The sequence below is a fragment of the Leptinotarsa decemlineata genome, unplaced genomic scaffold (assembly GCF_025532065.1).
Source record: "Leptinotarsa decemlineata unplaced genomic scaffold, Ldec_3_MD MMD2_tig00000505_RagTag_RagTag, whole genome shotgun sequence".
NCBI classification, from domain to species: domain Eukaryota; kingdom Metazoa; phylum Arthropoda; class Insecta; order Coleoptera; family Chrysomelidae; genus Leptinotarsa; species Leptinotarsa decemlineata.
Window position 1 is genome coordinate 1,048,401 of NW_027412549.1, and position 17,252 is coordinate 1,065,652.

The 17,252-nt window shown below is 35.1% G+C and overlaps 1 protein-coding gene across 1 annotated transcript in view; it reads left to right on the top strand.

Moving 5' to 3' along the window:
• Positions 1 to 17,252, top strand: part of LOC111506640 (Dynein heavy chain at 93AB) — a 79,996-nt gene that overhangs the window by 58,487 nt on the left and 4,257 nt on the right. The window contains 11 exon segments of the mRNA XM_074173750.1: positions 8,709 to 8,902; positions 8,977 to 9,181; positions 9,719 to 10,024; positions 10,698 to 10,868; positions 10,943 to 11,259; positions 14,980 to 15,182; positions 15,337 to 15,548; positions 15,617 to 16,018; positions 16,211 to 16,453; positions 16,553 to 16,730; positions 16,733 to 16,908. Of these exon segments, the coding sequence (XP_074029851.1) occupies positions 8,709 to 8,902; positions 8,977 to 9,181; positions 9,719 to 10,024; positions 10,698 to 10,868; positions 10,943 to 11,259; positions 14,980 to 15,182; positions 15,337 to 15,548; positions 15,617 to 16,018; positions 16,211 to 16,453; positions 16,553 to 16,730; positions 16,733 to 16,908 (2,607 nt within the window).

Here is a 17,252-nt window from a genome sequence, read left to right on the forward strand (position 1 = left end):
TCATTATTATTGAAATTATTTTTTTCCAGTAATTCCCTGAGGCATTGCAAGGTCTGTGGAATTGGGACGCTAGCAAATAAGGAAGTAACATCAAAAGAAACCAAAATCTCACCTTCTTGCAGAACGATGAAACCACCTTGCAAAACGATATTTTTTGTATGTTGTATGAAGAGTTTTTCATACTAAAACCTTGTTCTGCAATAGACAAGGTTTCAAATTCCTTAGTGAGCCACTTTGCTATTTGGTAGGTAGGAGCTCCAATAGCTGACACGATGGGGCGCATTGATTTTCCCGGTTTGTGAATTTTTTGGAGGTAGGGGAAAGTGGTTACCATTCGTACACTTTTTAGATTTAATTTTTTTTCTTCATAACTAATTGTTGACTTTATCAACTTTATGTACCAGAGTGTAACAAATATATTGTAGTTCATTACAAAAAAGTTCGAATCTATTATGTAAAAAGGTTAAAGCGTTATAGCGATTTTTCTACGATAAGATATTTGTACGAACGTACCCCACCTACGGGGTACGTTCGTACAATAGGTGGGGTACTTTCGGACGCCATGGGGTAGATTCATACAGGGTAATTAAAAAGCCAATTAAAGTCGTTGATTTTTCATTAATGATTATAAAAATATTTATCTATCAATGAACTAACTTAAAAATATGTGACTTGACTAACAGTCGATAAAACTTTCTTTTAAAAAAATAACAAAAAATAAAATCGTTCATCTTTACAATCAGTCTGAATGAGATGTTTACAATCATTTTGTATGACATTGTTACAGAGTCTTTGACAATTTAAACTCAAAGTAGGTAATCATACATTTGGTTGTTTCTTTGAAACGTATTACACATTATAATTATTTAAATCAACTGCGAATGTATAAAGTCTAGCCATTCTAGCTGCACAGCCCGTTCGTGGTTGAGGATCAGGGAAGATCATGTCGACATCTCAGATACACAGATAAGATATATTCATCTTAATACCGGAATAATGACTGACAACTTTTTAGACGTAATAAACAACAGAAGTCTTTTTTTTTTTCAAACTTTACCAAAACATAACAATTATCTTTGATTTTCTCTGGTATCATAATTGAATTAATATTGATACTATTATCATCAGTCTCTTCGTCCATTTTTAAATCAACTGGAGATGTTGAACACTCCCGCAAGGTAAATTGCGATCCTACAAATTTCTCTGAATCTTCGACGCTTTCTATTTTCTTAGCTTTCTTTTTCTTTTTTATTGAACTGAGTTCCTTCAAAGTACGTTTCACTGCTTTGGCTCTGGCGTTCCTTTCTTTTTTATTTCCAATCATTTATGTCTGTGTCTCTCTTCTAGTTCAGTTTTTTCAGGTGTATCTATATGTATATATATATATATATATATATATATATATATATATATATATATATATATATATATATGTATATATAACCGGGATTTACTCGGTTTTCTCCCTTTATTGGTTCTTCTGTTTCTAACAGCTGTAGGATAAGGTCTTATGACCTCTGGTGTTATGGGAAGATAAGAACTCGGTACAGATTGCGTCTCGGCGGCAGAGGTGGAACATTCACCAGTTCCGATAACAATGTCTGGAGGACTATACGACAACCGTCCTTGTATTACATCATCAATTGCTAGATTCATGGACTTTTCATCCACTTCTTGAGTACGCGTATCTTTTTTTTATATTTTCGCACCATGATTCTGCAATAAAATAATAATTATAACGTTGACTCATCAAAAATACCTCATTTTTTTAGTAGTAGAATATTTCATAAAAGAAAAATATTGTGTTATCTGCACGATAATTTAAAAGCTGATACTATATTTTATTTCATAAAAATTAAATTTTATATACTAGTGGTTAATACAATCTAAAGGGGAGCATTCGTACGCGTACTAATGTGCCCCCTGTCTGGTCCGAATGCACCCCATGCCTTTGCACAAAATTAAAATACAACTTTATACAAATTCTAATTCGGTTTGAGAAATATAACAATTGAAGTTCAAACTAAACAATGTTAACATTAATCATTCATCACCATTTTGTCGAAAACATAACAATTCTACTTACAATTACGAACTGAACTTAGGTAAAAAATTTACTCACCGCCCGCAAAAACACGTTATGTCTTATTAGCTGAAACGCTGTGGTGCCATTGGCGCGACACTCCGCTAGCAACATGGTGGTCGATATGTCTATGCACATAAGCAAAGATGTGTTTGTGTGCCGTTTAGTTTTTCTGTTATACCAACTATACGAATGTGCCCCGCGTACGAATGGTGACCACTTTCCCCTAATATAGTTTCGACACCATTGGGTTGGAAACTTGTTAATTCCGTTTCAGTTGAGGGGTAAGTATGTTGTCGCATCTCTTGAGGACGTCTTTTACTTCGGCAATCATCTTTGCTAACGGGTTCCTGGACAATTTCGCATACGGTCCATTAGTAATGAGAGTATTATTAACCCTTTTGTAGTAGTCCGATTTATCCAGAATTACTACTTTGTTGCCTTTGTCGGCTTTCAAATAAAAAACGTCCTTGTTTTTCAATCGTTTGATAATTTTCTTTGGTATTTATCGTTGTTTATTGAATGCTTCCGTTTATCTGTTATCATGTTCCTGGAGATTTGATTCCTGACTTTTTCTCGAACTAGTCCCTTCGAGGAATCGGGCATATATTAAATCGAACTTTCAACACTAGCAACTATATCCTCAAGAGCTTTCTCGGAAGGCGGGATGCCAACTTTCAAACCGTTATTCGAAAGGTTGATCTCTTCCTATCAAACGATTGTAATGAATGATTTTCATCAATATTTATGACTTTCCAAGTGGTTTCTTTTGGTTTATTCTTAGATATGAGGGTTTTGAGTGTCTTGTTCAGCGTACACATTTTTCTGATATATTTTGATTCAATCATCCGAAATATTCCTCTCTGAAAGTCATTCCATTGTACGTAATCATTTTCATCTAATCTATATGTTAGTTTTTTATATAGACTATAGCTATCTAATTCTAAGAGACTACGGTTAGTTAACAGATGATCGATTTCTAAATCAAGCCACTTTTCTTTGGTGAATTTTTGGACTTAATCAACAACCCTTGCCTCAGTTGCTGATACTAATAATGATATTCATTACTACACCAAAGGATCCAAACAGTGCATCATAAGTACATAATAACGGCCAGGTCAACGGAACTGAATCTGTATTGTAAGTACTCAACTAAAATTAGGCTAATTCAAGCAGATCAGTCCAAAAATTCACCAAAGAAAAATAGCTTGATTTAGAAATCGATCAACTGTACACTAACCGTAGTCTCCTAGAATTGGATAGCTATAGTCTATATAAAAAACTAACATATAGATCAGACGAAAATGATTACGAACAATGGAATGACTTCCAGAGAAGAATGTTTCGGATGAATGAATCAAAATATATCAGAAAAATGTGTACGCTCAACAACAAACTCAAAACCCTCATATCTAAGAATAAACCAAAAGAAACCACTCCGAAAATCATAAATATTGTTGAAAATTATTCATCACAACCGTTTGATAAGGAATAGATTAATGTTTTGAATGAAGGTTTGAATTTTGGCATACCGCCTTCCGAGAAACTTATTGAGGATATCGTTGCTAGTGTTGAAACTTCGATTCAATAAATGCCCGATTCCTCGAAGGGACTAGTTCGAGAAAAAGTCAGGAATCAAATCTCCAGGAAGATGATAACAGATAAACAGAAGCATTCAATAAATAACGATAAAAACCAAAAGAAACTTATCAAACGATTGAAAGACAAGGACGTTTTTTATTTGAAAGCCGACAAAGGTAACAAAGTAGTATTTCTGGATAAATCGGACTACTACGAAAGGGTCAATACTCTTATTAGTAACGGACGGTATGAGAAATTGTCCAGGAACCCGTTACTAAAGATGATTACCGAAATAAAAGACGTCCTCAAGAAATGCGACAACATACTTACCTCTCAAATGAAACGGAACTTGCAAGTTTCCAACTCAACGGTGTTGAAACTATATTAACTCCCAAAAATCCACAAACCGGGAAAATCAATGCGCCCCGTCGTGTCAGCTATTGGAGCTCCTACCTACCAAATAGCAAAGTGGCTCACTAAGGAATTTGAAACCTTGTCTATTGTGGAACCAGGTTTCAGTGTAAAAACTCTTTAGAGTTCATACAACATACAAAAAACGTCGTTCTGCAAGAAGGTGAGATTTTGGTTTCTTTTGATGTTAGTTCCTTATTTCCTAAAGTCCCAATTCCACAGACCTTGCAATACCTCACGGAATTACTAGAGAAAAATAATTTCAATAATAATGAAATCGATGAATGTGTTTCTCTTAGAAGGTTGCTTTTATGAACAACTGGAAGGAACGGCTATGGGAAACTCCTTGTCCTTCTACCTTCTTCCATTTGAAATGGAAACCAAAGAAAAGGCTAAGGTATATGGATGATATTTTCGCGATATTCGATACCAAAAGATCGAATATTGAGGACTTTGTTTCCTTTTTAAATAATAGATGTCCATCAATAAAATTTACGTATGAGTTAGAAAATAAGGGACAACTACCATTTCTTGACGTTTTGGTAAAGATGAGTCAATATGGAGGGTTAGAATACGATATAATTAGAAAAGAAACAAGCACGTTCAGGTAGATTCCTGAAAATTCACATCACTGTGGACAGCACAAACGTGCTGGGTTGAATTTTTCAGTGCATCGTCTTTTAACTTTCCCTCTAACACATGAGAGGTTCACAAAAAAAAAAAACGTACAATTCAGGAAATAGTAGTCACTAACGGTTTCTCGAGAGGTATTGTAGATGACATAATAAGGAAGAAGTTTAGGTTAAGAATGAACGAAATCTCGACTTTCAGAAAGGACAAAAACCAAGATAAATGTATATCAGTTCCATACCACCAACACACGAAGAACTTTGGAAAGATTTTCAAGGAACTAGGTATGAAGGTGGTTTTTGAAACAATTCATCCACTACAGAGCTTTTTGGGAAGTGCAAAAGACAAAGTCGAGAATTCGGAAAAGTTTGAAATTTACGAAATTGAATGTAAGGACTGCGATGCAAAATATGGACAGACAAAAAGATCTATATATAGGGAACACCTAGTACATTTAAAATATGGAAGACCTGAAAAATCGGCAGTCACTCATCATATTTTGCAACAAAACCATTCCATAGACTTTAGTTCATTAAGATTAGTTAGACAAGTTAACAACAACAGGCAACTAGATGCCTACGAGAGTGTAGAAATAAGTAAACATAATAATATTATGAGGGACCAATACCAAATAGCACATTAAATAGCTTGTTTAAATAATATCATTAGATTTACTGGCTATCATTACATAAGGACACATTGTAACAATAAATTTAGATAGGCAGTATTGTGAAATTAATTTTTATATAGCTTGAAAATTGTTTTATATCTAGCTATAATATTTAAACATTACATAAGGACATATTGTAAAATTAATATATAAGGCAAATTGTAAGACACCAAAGGTGTGGTATACCTATATGCGTGGTATACCTGTATGGTATACCTGTATAGCATGAATAGGGTTAGTTTCGCAAGTTTCCCAGTTCAATCTTCCTCTTGAAGATGATCACTTGCTGATCGAAACACGTGTCGAGGTGTTAAAAGTAACGATTTGGTGTTCGGAAAAAACTCCAGTGGTACTCATAACTATACTTAAGGTTCCAAACAATGCATCACAAGTATCATGTCGTGATGCACGACATGTTGTGCATCTTCCTGGTTGATTACCTTCAATAATATTTTTGTTCTGTTTTGAATTTGAGTGAAGGCCAATTCACAAAGAAAAGACGGCGAACGGGGACGAGGCGCGGACATTTGTCTTTTCCGTCACAGTCTAATATTCTGTGTTTCCACATCTTTCCTATGTAAACATATCATCCGTCGAACATAGAAGCGGCGATTGCGTCCCGTCTCCGTCTGACAGTCATTCTCTGTACATCAGTGCATATACTCCCAGTTGTTGTCATTTTTTAGTATCATCAGTAATCACCATAAACGTAATAATATTTTCGTAAATATATTAGCTCTTTCTTGCCTATCCGTGAAAATATAATAATTACACGATTATCGAATATAATAAACAAAGGAATAAAATATTACAACTCAAATTGATGTCCTAAAAAAATATTGAAATCGATAAGTTTCAGTCAATATTATATTCACTATTTCAATTCTGATGTGGAGAGTGTTCAATTATGAATAAATCATAAAAATTTCTGACAAATCTATTGGCTATGATAGTATGTAATGATCAACTTGTGGCAACTTGAACGAAAACGGCCACTAACAGTTTTTTCGGATAAATCTTTTAGCTTTCTACTTCTCCATCATCACATAAGAAGTAGAAAAACATACGAAGAAAGAAAGAAAGAAATTAAATAGATCAATAAAAACTCTTCACGGAGATGTGTAGATCATGTACAGGAATTCATTTCATGTAGAAGTTGAGAAAAATCTAATTCGATACAACTGCCTCCAAATATATGAACATTTATTATCTCTTTTTCCATTCAGTTTGTAATTTATGAAACATACTCCCTATCAGCACCTGATTGTATAATATTGAAGAAGATACACTCAATCCCTGCGAAAAATTACCACTTTATGTCACCGAAACAGACATGTGGTCTTGAGATACATTGATGGTTCTTGAGAAAAATTCCTACGATTAGTTGATTTCATCCCTGCTATAGAAATATAATGATGGATACATAGAAATAAGTCAAAAGATGTTTTCTCAAAAACTAATCTATCCTCAGAAAATATCGTTCAATCAATGGCTATGGTTGGGAATAAATAAACTACCCGTATGAATATTTTTTACGAACTGTCGTTGTGTCAAGAGCACATGTATCTCCTCCGGTATCATAAAGTCGTAATTATATGCAAGGATTGAGTTTATCTTTTTTTTCAAAATTATCCAAAATGATACTAATGAGAAGATGAGGTGCTAATGAGGAGTTGAGGTGTTTTTCACCCGAAACTTTGAAGTACACCTAGAAATTAGAAGTTTTCCAAGTGGGTGTAAATTTATATCAATGCTCTTTCATAACGTTTTTGTGAATAATTCAATTTCAATTCCATTACTAACGTTTAGAGTACAAAATGAATAGTTAAAAGTGATATAATGTTCATACAGTTGAACGTAGGTGTTTTAGATAAATTTTTTCGCAGATTGTCTGAAAAGACTTTTGATCCAACATATTTGCAAAGAGTTTCTTTTGAGACATTCAATTTAGGGAAAGGCCGGGCAAAGTGAATACACTGGGCAAAGCGAATACACTACTCCTAAATTATTTGTGCGTGATTCAACACCCCACTACTGTAACATTTGACCATCTTGGGCCAATGAGCGGAAAACACCAGAGCAAGGGGCCGCGTCGCGTGTTGCCGATAGAGTGGAGATTTGTATTTTTGTGAAAAAAATATTGATTTTCTGATTGATTCGGCCGTTACTTGATGAAGATCCATAGTTATTTTAAAAACTACACCTCACGATTTGATCTTCACAAACTTTATTTTGAAAAATATATCACATGTTTCGATAGCACAGTAGATTTTTCAAGTGATTTATGAGGAATGAAACATGTGGGCATACTTGCCAGTGCAGAACGTAGTCAATTAACGATGATCATTGGTTATTGTTATGCTGCTGGTTCTTTTTTACCGCCATTTTTAATTTTTGCCAAGAAAAAAAATGCAGCTCAGACTACTTGATGGTGCGCCTCCCGGTACTCAAGGAACCTGTACTCCAAATGGTTGGATTACATGTGAGGTATTCCTTGATTGGATGCATTTTTTTGTGAAACATGTTCGACCTACCTCTGAGAAAAGAATACTTCTTCTATTAGACAACCGAGAGTATTAGGTATTAGGTGAGTATTAGGTTCCCAGCTTTAGATTACGCCAGCAAAAATAACGTCGTAATTTTATCCTTGGCCCCACATACAAATCATAAAATGCAGCCCATGGCGTGATACAATGCAGCCACAAACTGAAGTAAATATTCAACAAAATGGGAGCATTTCACTGGATCCCAAACCTGGATGCTCAACTTCTCACTGCATTCCCTTTATGTTGAGACCTATACCAAATCCTGCCAAACCAATCACTACTCGTAAAAGGTAATCACAAAAATAGAAAATATTAACCAGTTCACCGATCAAGAAAGACCAAAAGCAGAAATTTAAAAAATAAAGTTAAGAACGTTATTGAAAGACTGAATGATAAATCATAAAATGTTCCTAAACAGATTGTTAAAGATATTACTTTGCTCGGGAATCCGGGCAAAGTGAATAATTTCGTTCTTAATACAATTTTATTTGCAGTTAAAAATTGTTCAATTTTTAAGGGTAACTGATGAGGGTTATTGTGAAGGAAATAAATAAAGACTGATTTGTGCTAGTTATTTTGTTTTTGTACCTTATACCTTTTCTGCTAAAGCCTTTAATATCTTAAGGTATACTCTTTGTCCGACCTTCCTCTATTTTTACTTTCTTCGGAAGTTTTCTAGTTAATCTGTAATGGTGGAGAAATAGAAATCCATAAGATGTAACGTTCAATTTGATCAAAAATTCATATTTCATGAAGGCAGGAAACAGTCGAAACTAATTTTTTTCAGTTGCAAGGTATAAAGTGGATTAAACAGAGATACGGGGATGACCTGAAAGTGATACGTTTAGGCCAAAAAAGTTATCTAGATGTGATAGAAAAATGCATTACCGAAGGATCTACTGTTCTATTAGAAAACATTGAAGAAAACGTAGACCCAGTTTTAGATACGTTGTTGGGGAGATATTTGATAAAAAAAGGAAAGTAAGTAATGTAAAACAATAGCAATGTGTCAATGGGTTTTCAGAATTAATGTTCTTCAATCGTAATATTTTTAGGGCCATCAAAATTGGAGACAAGGAAATCGAGTATAATCCAAACTTTCGCCTAATTTTACATACTAAGCTCGCTAATCCGCATTATAAGCCTGAAATGCAAGCACAGGCCACGCTTATCAATTTCACAGTAACAAGAGATGGTCTAGAGGATCAGCTCCTAGCAGAAGTTGTGAAGGCAGAAAGACCAGATCTAGAAGAATTGAAGGTAAGATAGATAGATAGGTAGGTTACTCTCCAAGTGAGTGGGTTTATTTGATTCTCCACTGCAAGTCGCATAGGTTCATTGTGGCTCACACCTACAGTAAATATCCATTACACATCCCTATCGGATGTGCGATGGATATCCGAATTGAACCTTTGATGGACAAGGGACGTCTTTTGACAGACAAGGGACGTCCAGAGGATTTCCCATGGATATTCATAGGCCACCAAATTGACATCCGATGGATATCAAATTTTAATCTTTGATTTGGACATTAATCGTACAATAAAGGGAGTTCATCTGGGCCTTCTTAGATGTCCTCTTTGAACCATCCATGGATGTGAATTGGATGCGAACTGAAACTGTGGTGAAACATGTTTAGACGTTTCCTTCAAGTCATAATTTCAGTCGTACCTATCACTATTCGTATCTGACCTAATATTGAAATATTTTGCTATAATCATTTTGATTAGTTACCTTAAGTAAAGGCAACTGAACTCTAGAACCCTCCACTCGATATTCAGGTAATATATTTTTTAGGCAGATCTAACCAAACAACAAAACGATTTTAAAATTATTTTGAAATCATTGGAAGACGACTTACTGTCTCGTCTGTCTTCAGCTGGAGGAAATCTTCTGGGAGACACGACGCTGGTGGAAAATTTAGAAACTACGAAAAGAACAGCTGCAGAAATAGAAGTAAAAGTTGCTGAAGCTAAGATAACTTCTAGTGAGATAGATCAGGCACGAGAACATTATAGACCAGCCGCAGCTAGAGCTAGTTTATTGTATTTCATTCTGAATGATTTGAATACGATCAATCCGATTTATCAATTCTCTCTGAAAGTAAGTCTGAAAAATTATGATGATTTCACTTCCCATTTTGTCTGAATGGGAAAAAGTGACTTTCGTGTAACTCAATGTTCATATAAAAGAAGTTATTTCGAAAATAATTTTTCCTTTCGTGTAATTCAATGTTCAAGTGAAAGTAGTTATTTTCAAAGTATTTTTGATTCTAGTTTGTATGTGAAAGAAACTTTCATGCACGATCCACATATCTTCATGGAGGGTTTTCATTATAGTTATTTTCTTTTCTTCTTTCTTTGGGTGTTTTCCACATTTGTTGTCTAGTGATGGAGAAGTAGAAAATCAAAAATCATTTTTTCTCAAAAAATGTATAATACCGCTTGTATTATTTGCCGATAAGAATGTTTGAATTAACTCATCGGGTTTAAAATAGATGGCACATTTAATAATGTGATTAATATATATTTTCATCAAGTGTGGGTCAATTCTATCAAAACAAAACTATGATTTCTACATGCACACTATTCGCAAATATTTCTTTTCAAAGTCCCAAAAGAAAACATTTTGCAATCATTTCAGGAATATATGTTTTCTTGTCAAGCTATTGATTTGGTTTTGAACATCTTTTTTTTTCAGTGTCAACTTGCATTTGATGGTTAATCATAGGTATGCAATCAAATCTTTGTCTTTCTCAATTGATTACATTTTTCAGGCATTTAGTGTTGTTTTTCAAAAGGCGATAGCAAGAGCAGATCCTGCTGAATCTGTTATAGACAGAGTGAACAATTTGATATCTTGCATATCTTTCTCAGTTTTCCAGTACACTACCAGAGGTTTATTTGAATGCGACAAGCTAATATTTGCTTCTCAGATGACTTTCCAGGTAAAAAAATATGTGAAAATATTTTTCACCTGATTTCAAATTAGAAAAAAATATTTCCGCTAATTTTTTTGAAGATTTTACTAATAAGTGAAGAAATACTAGCAGCAGACTTGGATTTTCTCTTGAGATTCCCAATAAAACCACACGTGACTAGCCCAGTAGATTTTCTATCCAACACTAGCTGGGGTGGAATCTGCAGTCTTGCAACCAAAGACGAGTTCAGGAACTTAGACAGAGATATCGAAAACTCTCCAAAACGATGGAAGAAGATCGTAGATTGTGAGTGTCCAGAAAGAGAGAAATTCCCACAAGAATGGAAGAGCAAAACAGCCTTGCAAAGATTGTGCATGATGAGAGCTCTTAGACCCGACAGAATGATATACGCAATGATGTAAGTCTACATACATATTCCTTTCCCTGTAGGAATATTCAACCCTACTATGAGGTGGCGATTGCAAAACGTTTCAGTTTCAAAAATGTTAAATATTACTCTTGAAATAACACATTTTGAATTTTTTTCTTCATTAAAATTGTTTCATTGTTTACTTTATAATTTTAACACATGTAGTTTCCCAATGATGAAAAATTTGGTACCATTCTTATATGAATTCTAAACAATACTAAATTATTAATATTAGTAATATCAGGATATTACCTCTCGTTACCAAGTACATGAAAAAAAACATTGGTGAATTTTTGAAAATGTGGTGAAAACTGCATTTGTGAAACATAGTGATGAGGAATACCTAATGATGGCCTAGTATCAGATCCACAATCAGTGCCAGAATCCTTCACACACATCATGTGGTTGTATTGACTTCAGACCTTCTAAAGAAGAAAGAGGTCACAGGTATACATGAGTGAATGTCCACAGAGTTGCTAAATAACACCCCATTTATTGACTTATACTTATGTATCAGCAAAAGTGATATGTCAGTTTCTAGGTAGGCCTTCATACAAGCAGTATGGTGCTAACTTAGCAACAATACTGATGTGATCAACTTGTTCAAGATCGATAATAACAGCAATTGTTTCAAGAAGAAACACCCCAGTTACTATCTAGTCATAATCATAAACCATGAAGAATTGGGATCCGAATTGCTAAACTAATTGATATCATTTTTCTTTCGCAAAAAGTTCAATGGCTTTCCAATTGTAGCAATTGTTAACCATACATGCATCTCATGTGTTGTCGACTTGCTTCTTCCTTCGAGTATGGGCGACCTGTCCTCTGTCCTTTTTCTCCCTACCACTTGGAAACTGCCTGAATTGTCCATTTCTCCCATGTCTTCCAGAATGATCTACTTGTTTGTGAAAGTGAAATACAGCAAAAAGACAAAAAATTACTCTCACTACTTAAACATGAATAAAATATCTCACGAGGATACAATATAGCGAATATATATACAAATATATTACATTTTCTATACCAATTAGAATCTCTGGAAATCAATAAACGCAAATATTCCAATTTCAATTCAAACCACCAACAGGAAGTTATTCATTCGTCATAAAATGGCATTAATTAACATAAACTACAATGTAATAAGTAAAAAAAATATGTATTATTTTGTCAAACATTCATATTTATAAAATAGTTTATAAGTGCCTTTATTAAATTTAACTTACATTGTTCCAAAATGCTGTTTGGTAATACGATTGAAAAGAAATACAATAGAGTGCCAAAAATAAATAAAATTAATTTCACAAAAAAATTGAGAAAAATGTACATTAATAGTGAGTACTTCCACCTCTGGCTCTAAGAAGTTCGGCAGAACAACGAGGCATGCTTTCACCAAATTTCTAATTATTTGTTGTGGTAACCGGTCGTAAATCGTCGAAAGAGCATCTGCGACTTGGTACAGATTTTAGAAGGGTTGATGGTCCTTCAAAAGTCCTTCCAGTTCATCCCAGAGCTGCTCAATAGGATTTAAATCCGCACTATTAGCTGGCCATCTCATGACATTAATATTGTACTCCTGTAGGAAATTTCTCACGACCCTGCCTACGTGTGGCCTGGCATTATCTTGTTGTGAAATGAACCCAGCGCCCATATTTTGGGCAAATAGGACGACATGAGGTTCCAATATCTCCTCTATGTAACGGACAGCCGTTAAAGTCACTTCCCGAAATACCACAAGGTCCATGTGTCCTGTCAAAGTTATACCAGCCCATACTATTATCACAGTCATCCAAATAGCGTTCACCGGGACGTCTCCATACCCTAACACGTCCGTCATTGTTGAATAACATGAATTTTTTTCATCTGTAAACATTACATTGGCCCACTGCTCTAAATCCCAATTACGATGCTCTTGACAAAAGTTTCTACGATTTCCTCGATGAGCTGGAGTTAATCTAGAGGCTCTAGCGGGTCGTCTTGCATGGAGTTTTACTTCGTGAAGTCGGTTTCCTATCGTTTGGTTCTAAATTCGCTTTCCCTTAGCTTCTATAAGGCGATTTTGCAGTGTTATAGCAGAATCGGTGCGACCCCTAATTGCCCAAAGTCGTAACAAACGATCTTCTCTGCGTGTTGTGGCCCTTTGTCGATTGAGATAAGGAGCTTTTTACTATGCCGTAAATTTGGTAACGATTCCAAGCTCTGGAAACCGCAGAATGACTCACATTAAGCATTTGGGCTACACGACGCCTTGAATACCCTACTTCAATCAATGCCACTGCTCCAGCAACTTGAAATTCGTTGAGGTACACTCTACGTATCATCCTTCTACCCAATACATCAACATTCATCGTTTAAATTTTAAAATTTAATACCTATCACGAACCAAAGTAAAGTGAAACTAAATACCGAATTTTTCATATTAATGATTTTGTAGCTGAAAGTACAAAAAAAGTAAACAACAACGAATGGAACATGATAAGAATTAGTATGGAGTACACACCAGAAGTTTTTATCATGAAATAATTTTGAGTAGTTTATTTGCATATTTTTCTAGAAATAATATTGTTTTAATTTGTGCTTTCTAAATCTAACTGTTTTGCCAGAATCAACAATTTATCTAATTAGGATTCGAAATGCCAATATTTAACCTGTTTTCTAAAAGTAATATTGTATTGTACCTAATTGTTTATTCAAAATCTACCAGTTTTACTAGATCCATTCATTCATCTAAATAATAAGTTTCGTTATTACCAAATGCTATATAAAAGATATTGTAGAATAGTTTGATATAACAGTAACTGATGAATCTACTTTGTAACGAAACACGTTTCAAATGACATTTATTTTGAAAATTATATAATTATTATTATGGATGACATCTGGTTGCAACTCTCATCATTGACCAGCATCAATGCTACCTTCACCCTTCTTTCTGTTGGGTCCAGGTCAGTCTAGGATCTAATATCTCTTCAGGATTTCGGGTTCGAAGGCCGTGAATTTATGGAATACCTTCCTGACGATGACTCATCGGATATTAATCCAGGATCTATAAACCTCTGAAAAAGCTAGCCACGCGCGCCAGCGAAACGTCAGGAAGACATTCCAAATATTCACGGCCTTCGAATCCGAAAAATAGTGAAACTGAAAACCTCTGCCGGGAAAACCTTAACTATTTTGTCAGATGTATCTCTCCACCTCAAAGTTTCAGAGGTCCTAGTCCCCCTATTTTGGTCCTATTGGTCGGTAAGTATACAGTCCATCCACTTAAGTTTTTTTTTCTGCAGTTGATAAATCATTCTTTGTTTAATATGAGTCTATCATCATTTTTACGAGTACTAGTCCAGGTGAACCTGTCGTTATAAGTTGCAGCAACGCATCTTGAAACTCTTACTTTTCAACACAACTCTTTCGATTTATAGTTGATTTGTAGGAAATTCTCAACTGTTTCAGTTGCATTTTTCGTAGTATCAATCTGTAGTTCAGTTATCAATGCGGCGTTTATAGTAAGACGTTTACCTAGCCTCGTGACGTGCTACATATTGGTGGTTAAATGGTGTTACCCCAGTTGCTCTTAAATTCTTTTTGTCTTGGAGACCTGAATCGAACTCCTTCTAGAGAACGAAAACTTTCTCAACCTGTTATATGGAAGTTGATGTAGTGTACGAATGTACTACATCTACTTATGGATTTTCGCTAATGTTTTTTTAGGGCATTCATAGAAGAGAAATTAGGATCCAAGTACGTAGAGAACAAAACAGTAGAATTCGAAAAGTCCTACGAAGAAACCAGTCCGTCGACACCAATTTTTTTCATCTTATCCCCAGGAGTCAACCCTTTGAAGGACGTGGAAGATCTCGGCGAAAAAATGGGTTTTACCTCGGACAGACAAAACTTCCACAATGTCAGTTTAGGTAATTTTAAGGAATGAACATCTATCACTTGGTTGGGTTCAGTCTTTCCTTCCCTCCCAAAAATATAATAACATCACTTAGCGCATGTAAAATTGTGAATAATTTAATTATAAACTTTACTAAATATATGTTCAAAAACTTCTGCTAATTTCAGGTCAAGGTCAGGAAGAGGTTGCTGAAAAAGCCATGGAGGTTGCTGCAAAATATGGTCATTGGGTGGTATTGCAGAATATTCATTTAGTTAAAAAATGGCTTCCTCTACTGGAGAAGCAGCTGGAAAAGTATGCCGAAGGATCTAATCCTAATTACAGAGTGTTCATGAGCGCGGAACCTGCTGCTAGTGCGAGTGCACATATAATACCGCAGGTACTGTAATATCGTCGGAATATTCTACTATCCACTTCTGGAATTCAATAATTCCATTCAATTTTCAGGGTATTTTGGAATCTTCTATTAAAATAACGAACGAACCTCCTACGGGCATGCAAGCAAATCTTCATAAGGCACTCTCCAACTTCAACCAAGAAACTCTGGAACAATGCGGCAAGGAGGCTGAATTCAAGGTCATTTTGTTCTCCCTTTGCTACTTTCACGCGGTAGTAGCAGAACGCAGAAAATTCGGACCCCAAGGGTGGAACAAAATATACCCATTCAATGTTGGTGATCTCAATATCAGCGTTTTTGTTCTCTTCAACTATCTAGAAGCTAATTCGAAGGTGCCTTGGGAAGATTTGAGATACTTATTCGGAGAAATTATGTATGGTGGTCATATAACTGACGACTGGGACAGGCGTTTGTGTATAACTTACTTGGAAGAACTTCTCCAACCCGATTTGGTGAGATGAAAGTTAAATGTTATAACTTTGTTGAAGTTTCATTGAACCGTCAGCAATCCAATTTCTGATATCATGTTCATGCTTCATAAAAAGGGCCTTAACCCACTTGATATGGCAAACCCAAAGATTTTTGTAGCTATCGCTTTCAAGTTCAATTTCAGGAACTTGTTCAGTTGATAATTTTAATTTCAGGTTGATGGTGAACTTATGTTAGCTCCAGGTTTTCCAGCTCCACCCAACACCGATTACGTTGGTTATCACACTTATATTGACGATATGATGCCATCGGAGTCTCCTTATCTTTATGGACTCCATCCGAATGCTGAAATCGGTTTTCTGACCACCACAGCAGATGAATTGTTCAGAACAGTATTTGAAATGCAGCCTAGAGATGGAGGCTCAACAGGTGGCACCACGATCACGAGAGAGGACAAAGTGAGTTATAATAACATGTAATTGAAAAATAATATACAATACGTCCTTCTTCAAAATATTTCCCGAGAGGTACATGAGTTTGATAGACTGAATGTATAGGTGAAGCAAATGGTAGACGAAATGATGGAAAAACTACCAGAAGACTTCAATATGATCGAAATAATGGGAAAAGTTGAAGAACGAACTCCATATGTCATTGTAGCCTTTCAAGAATGCGAAAGAATGAATCATCTAACCGGAGAAATTAAAAGATCCCTAAAAGAATTGGAACTGGGAATCAAGGGGAACTAACCATAACATCAGACATGGAAGATCTAGAAAATGCTCTGTTCTTGGATCAGGTACCTCCGATTTGGGGTCTTAGAGCTTACCCATCATTACTGGGTCTCACATCATGGTTTGTGGATTTATTATTGCGTATAAGGGAACTCGAGACGTGGTCCACGGATTTTGTGGTGAGTAGTTTTCGAAAAAGTAGGAAATGAACTTCGTTCACATTTGAAACATTGGAAAGAAATTCAAAATCGAAGGTTAAGTCAAAATCGTAGTAATTACAATCAAACAATAATTTAGTCGAACCTTCATTAACTATTATGAACATTGTGAAGACAGCGACTCTCATGTAATGGAAGAAAATAAAACTTTATCAAATGTTTGGTGTAGTAACCTCAGAATTCATAATAATGGAACTGAAAGTATTTATAATATAATATCTCCAAATATCAGCATGCATGCTAATGTGCAATATTTGGAAGGTTTCTATTTGTTATTAGAAATCGTTGGTAATTCAACTTCAAAA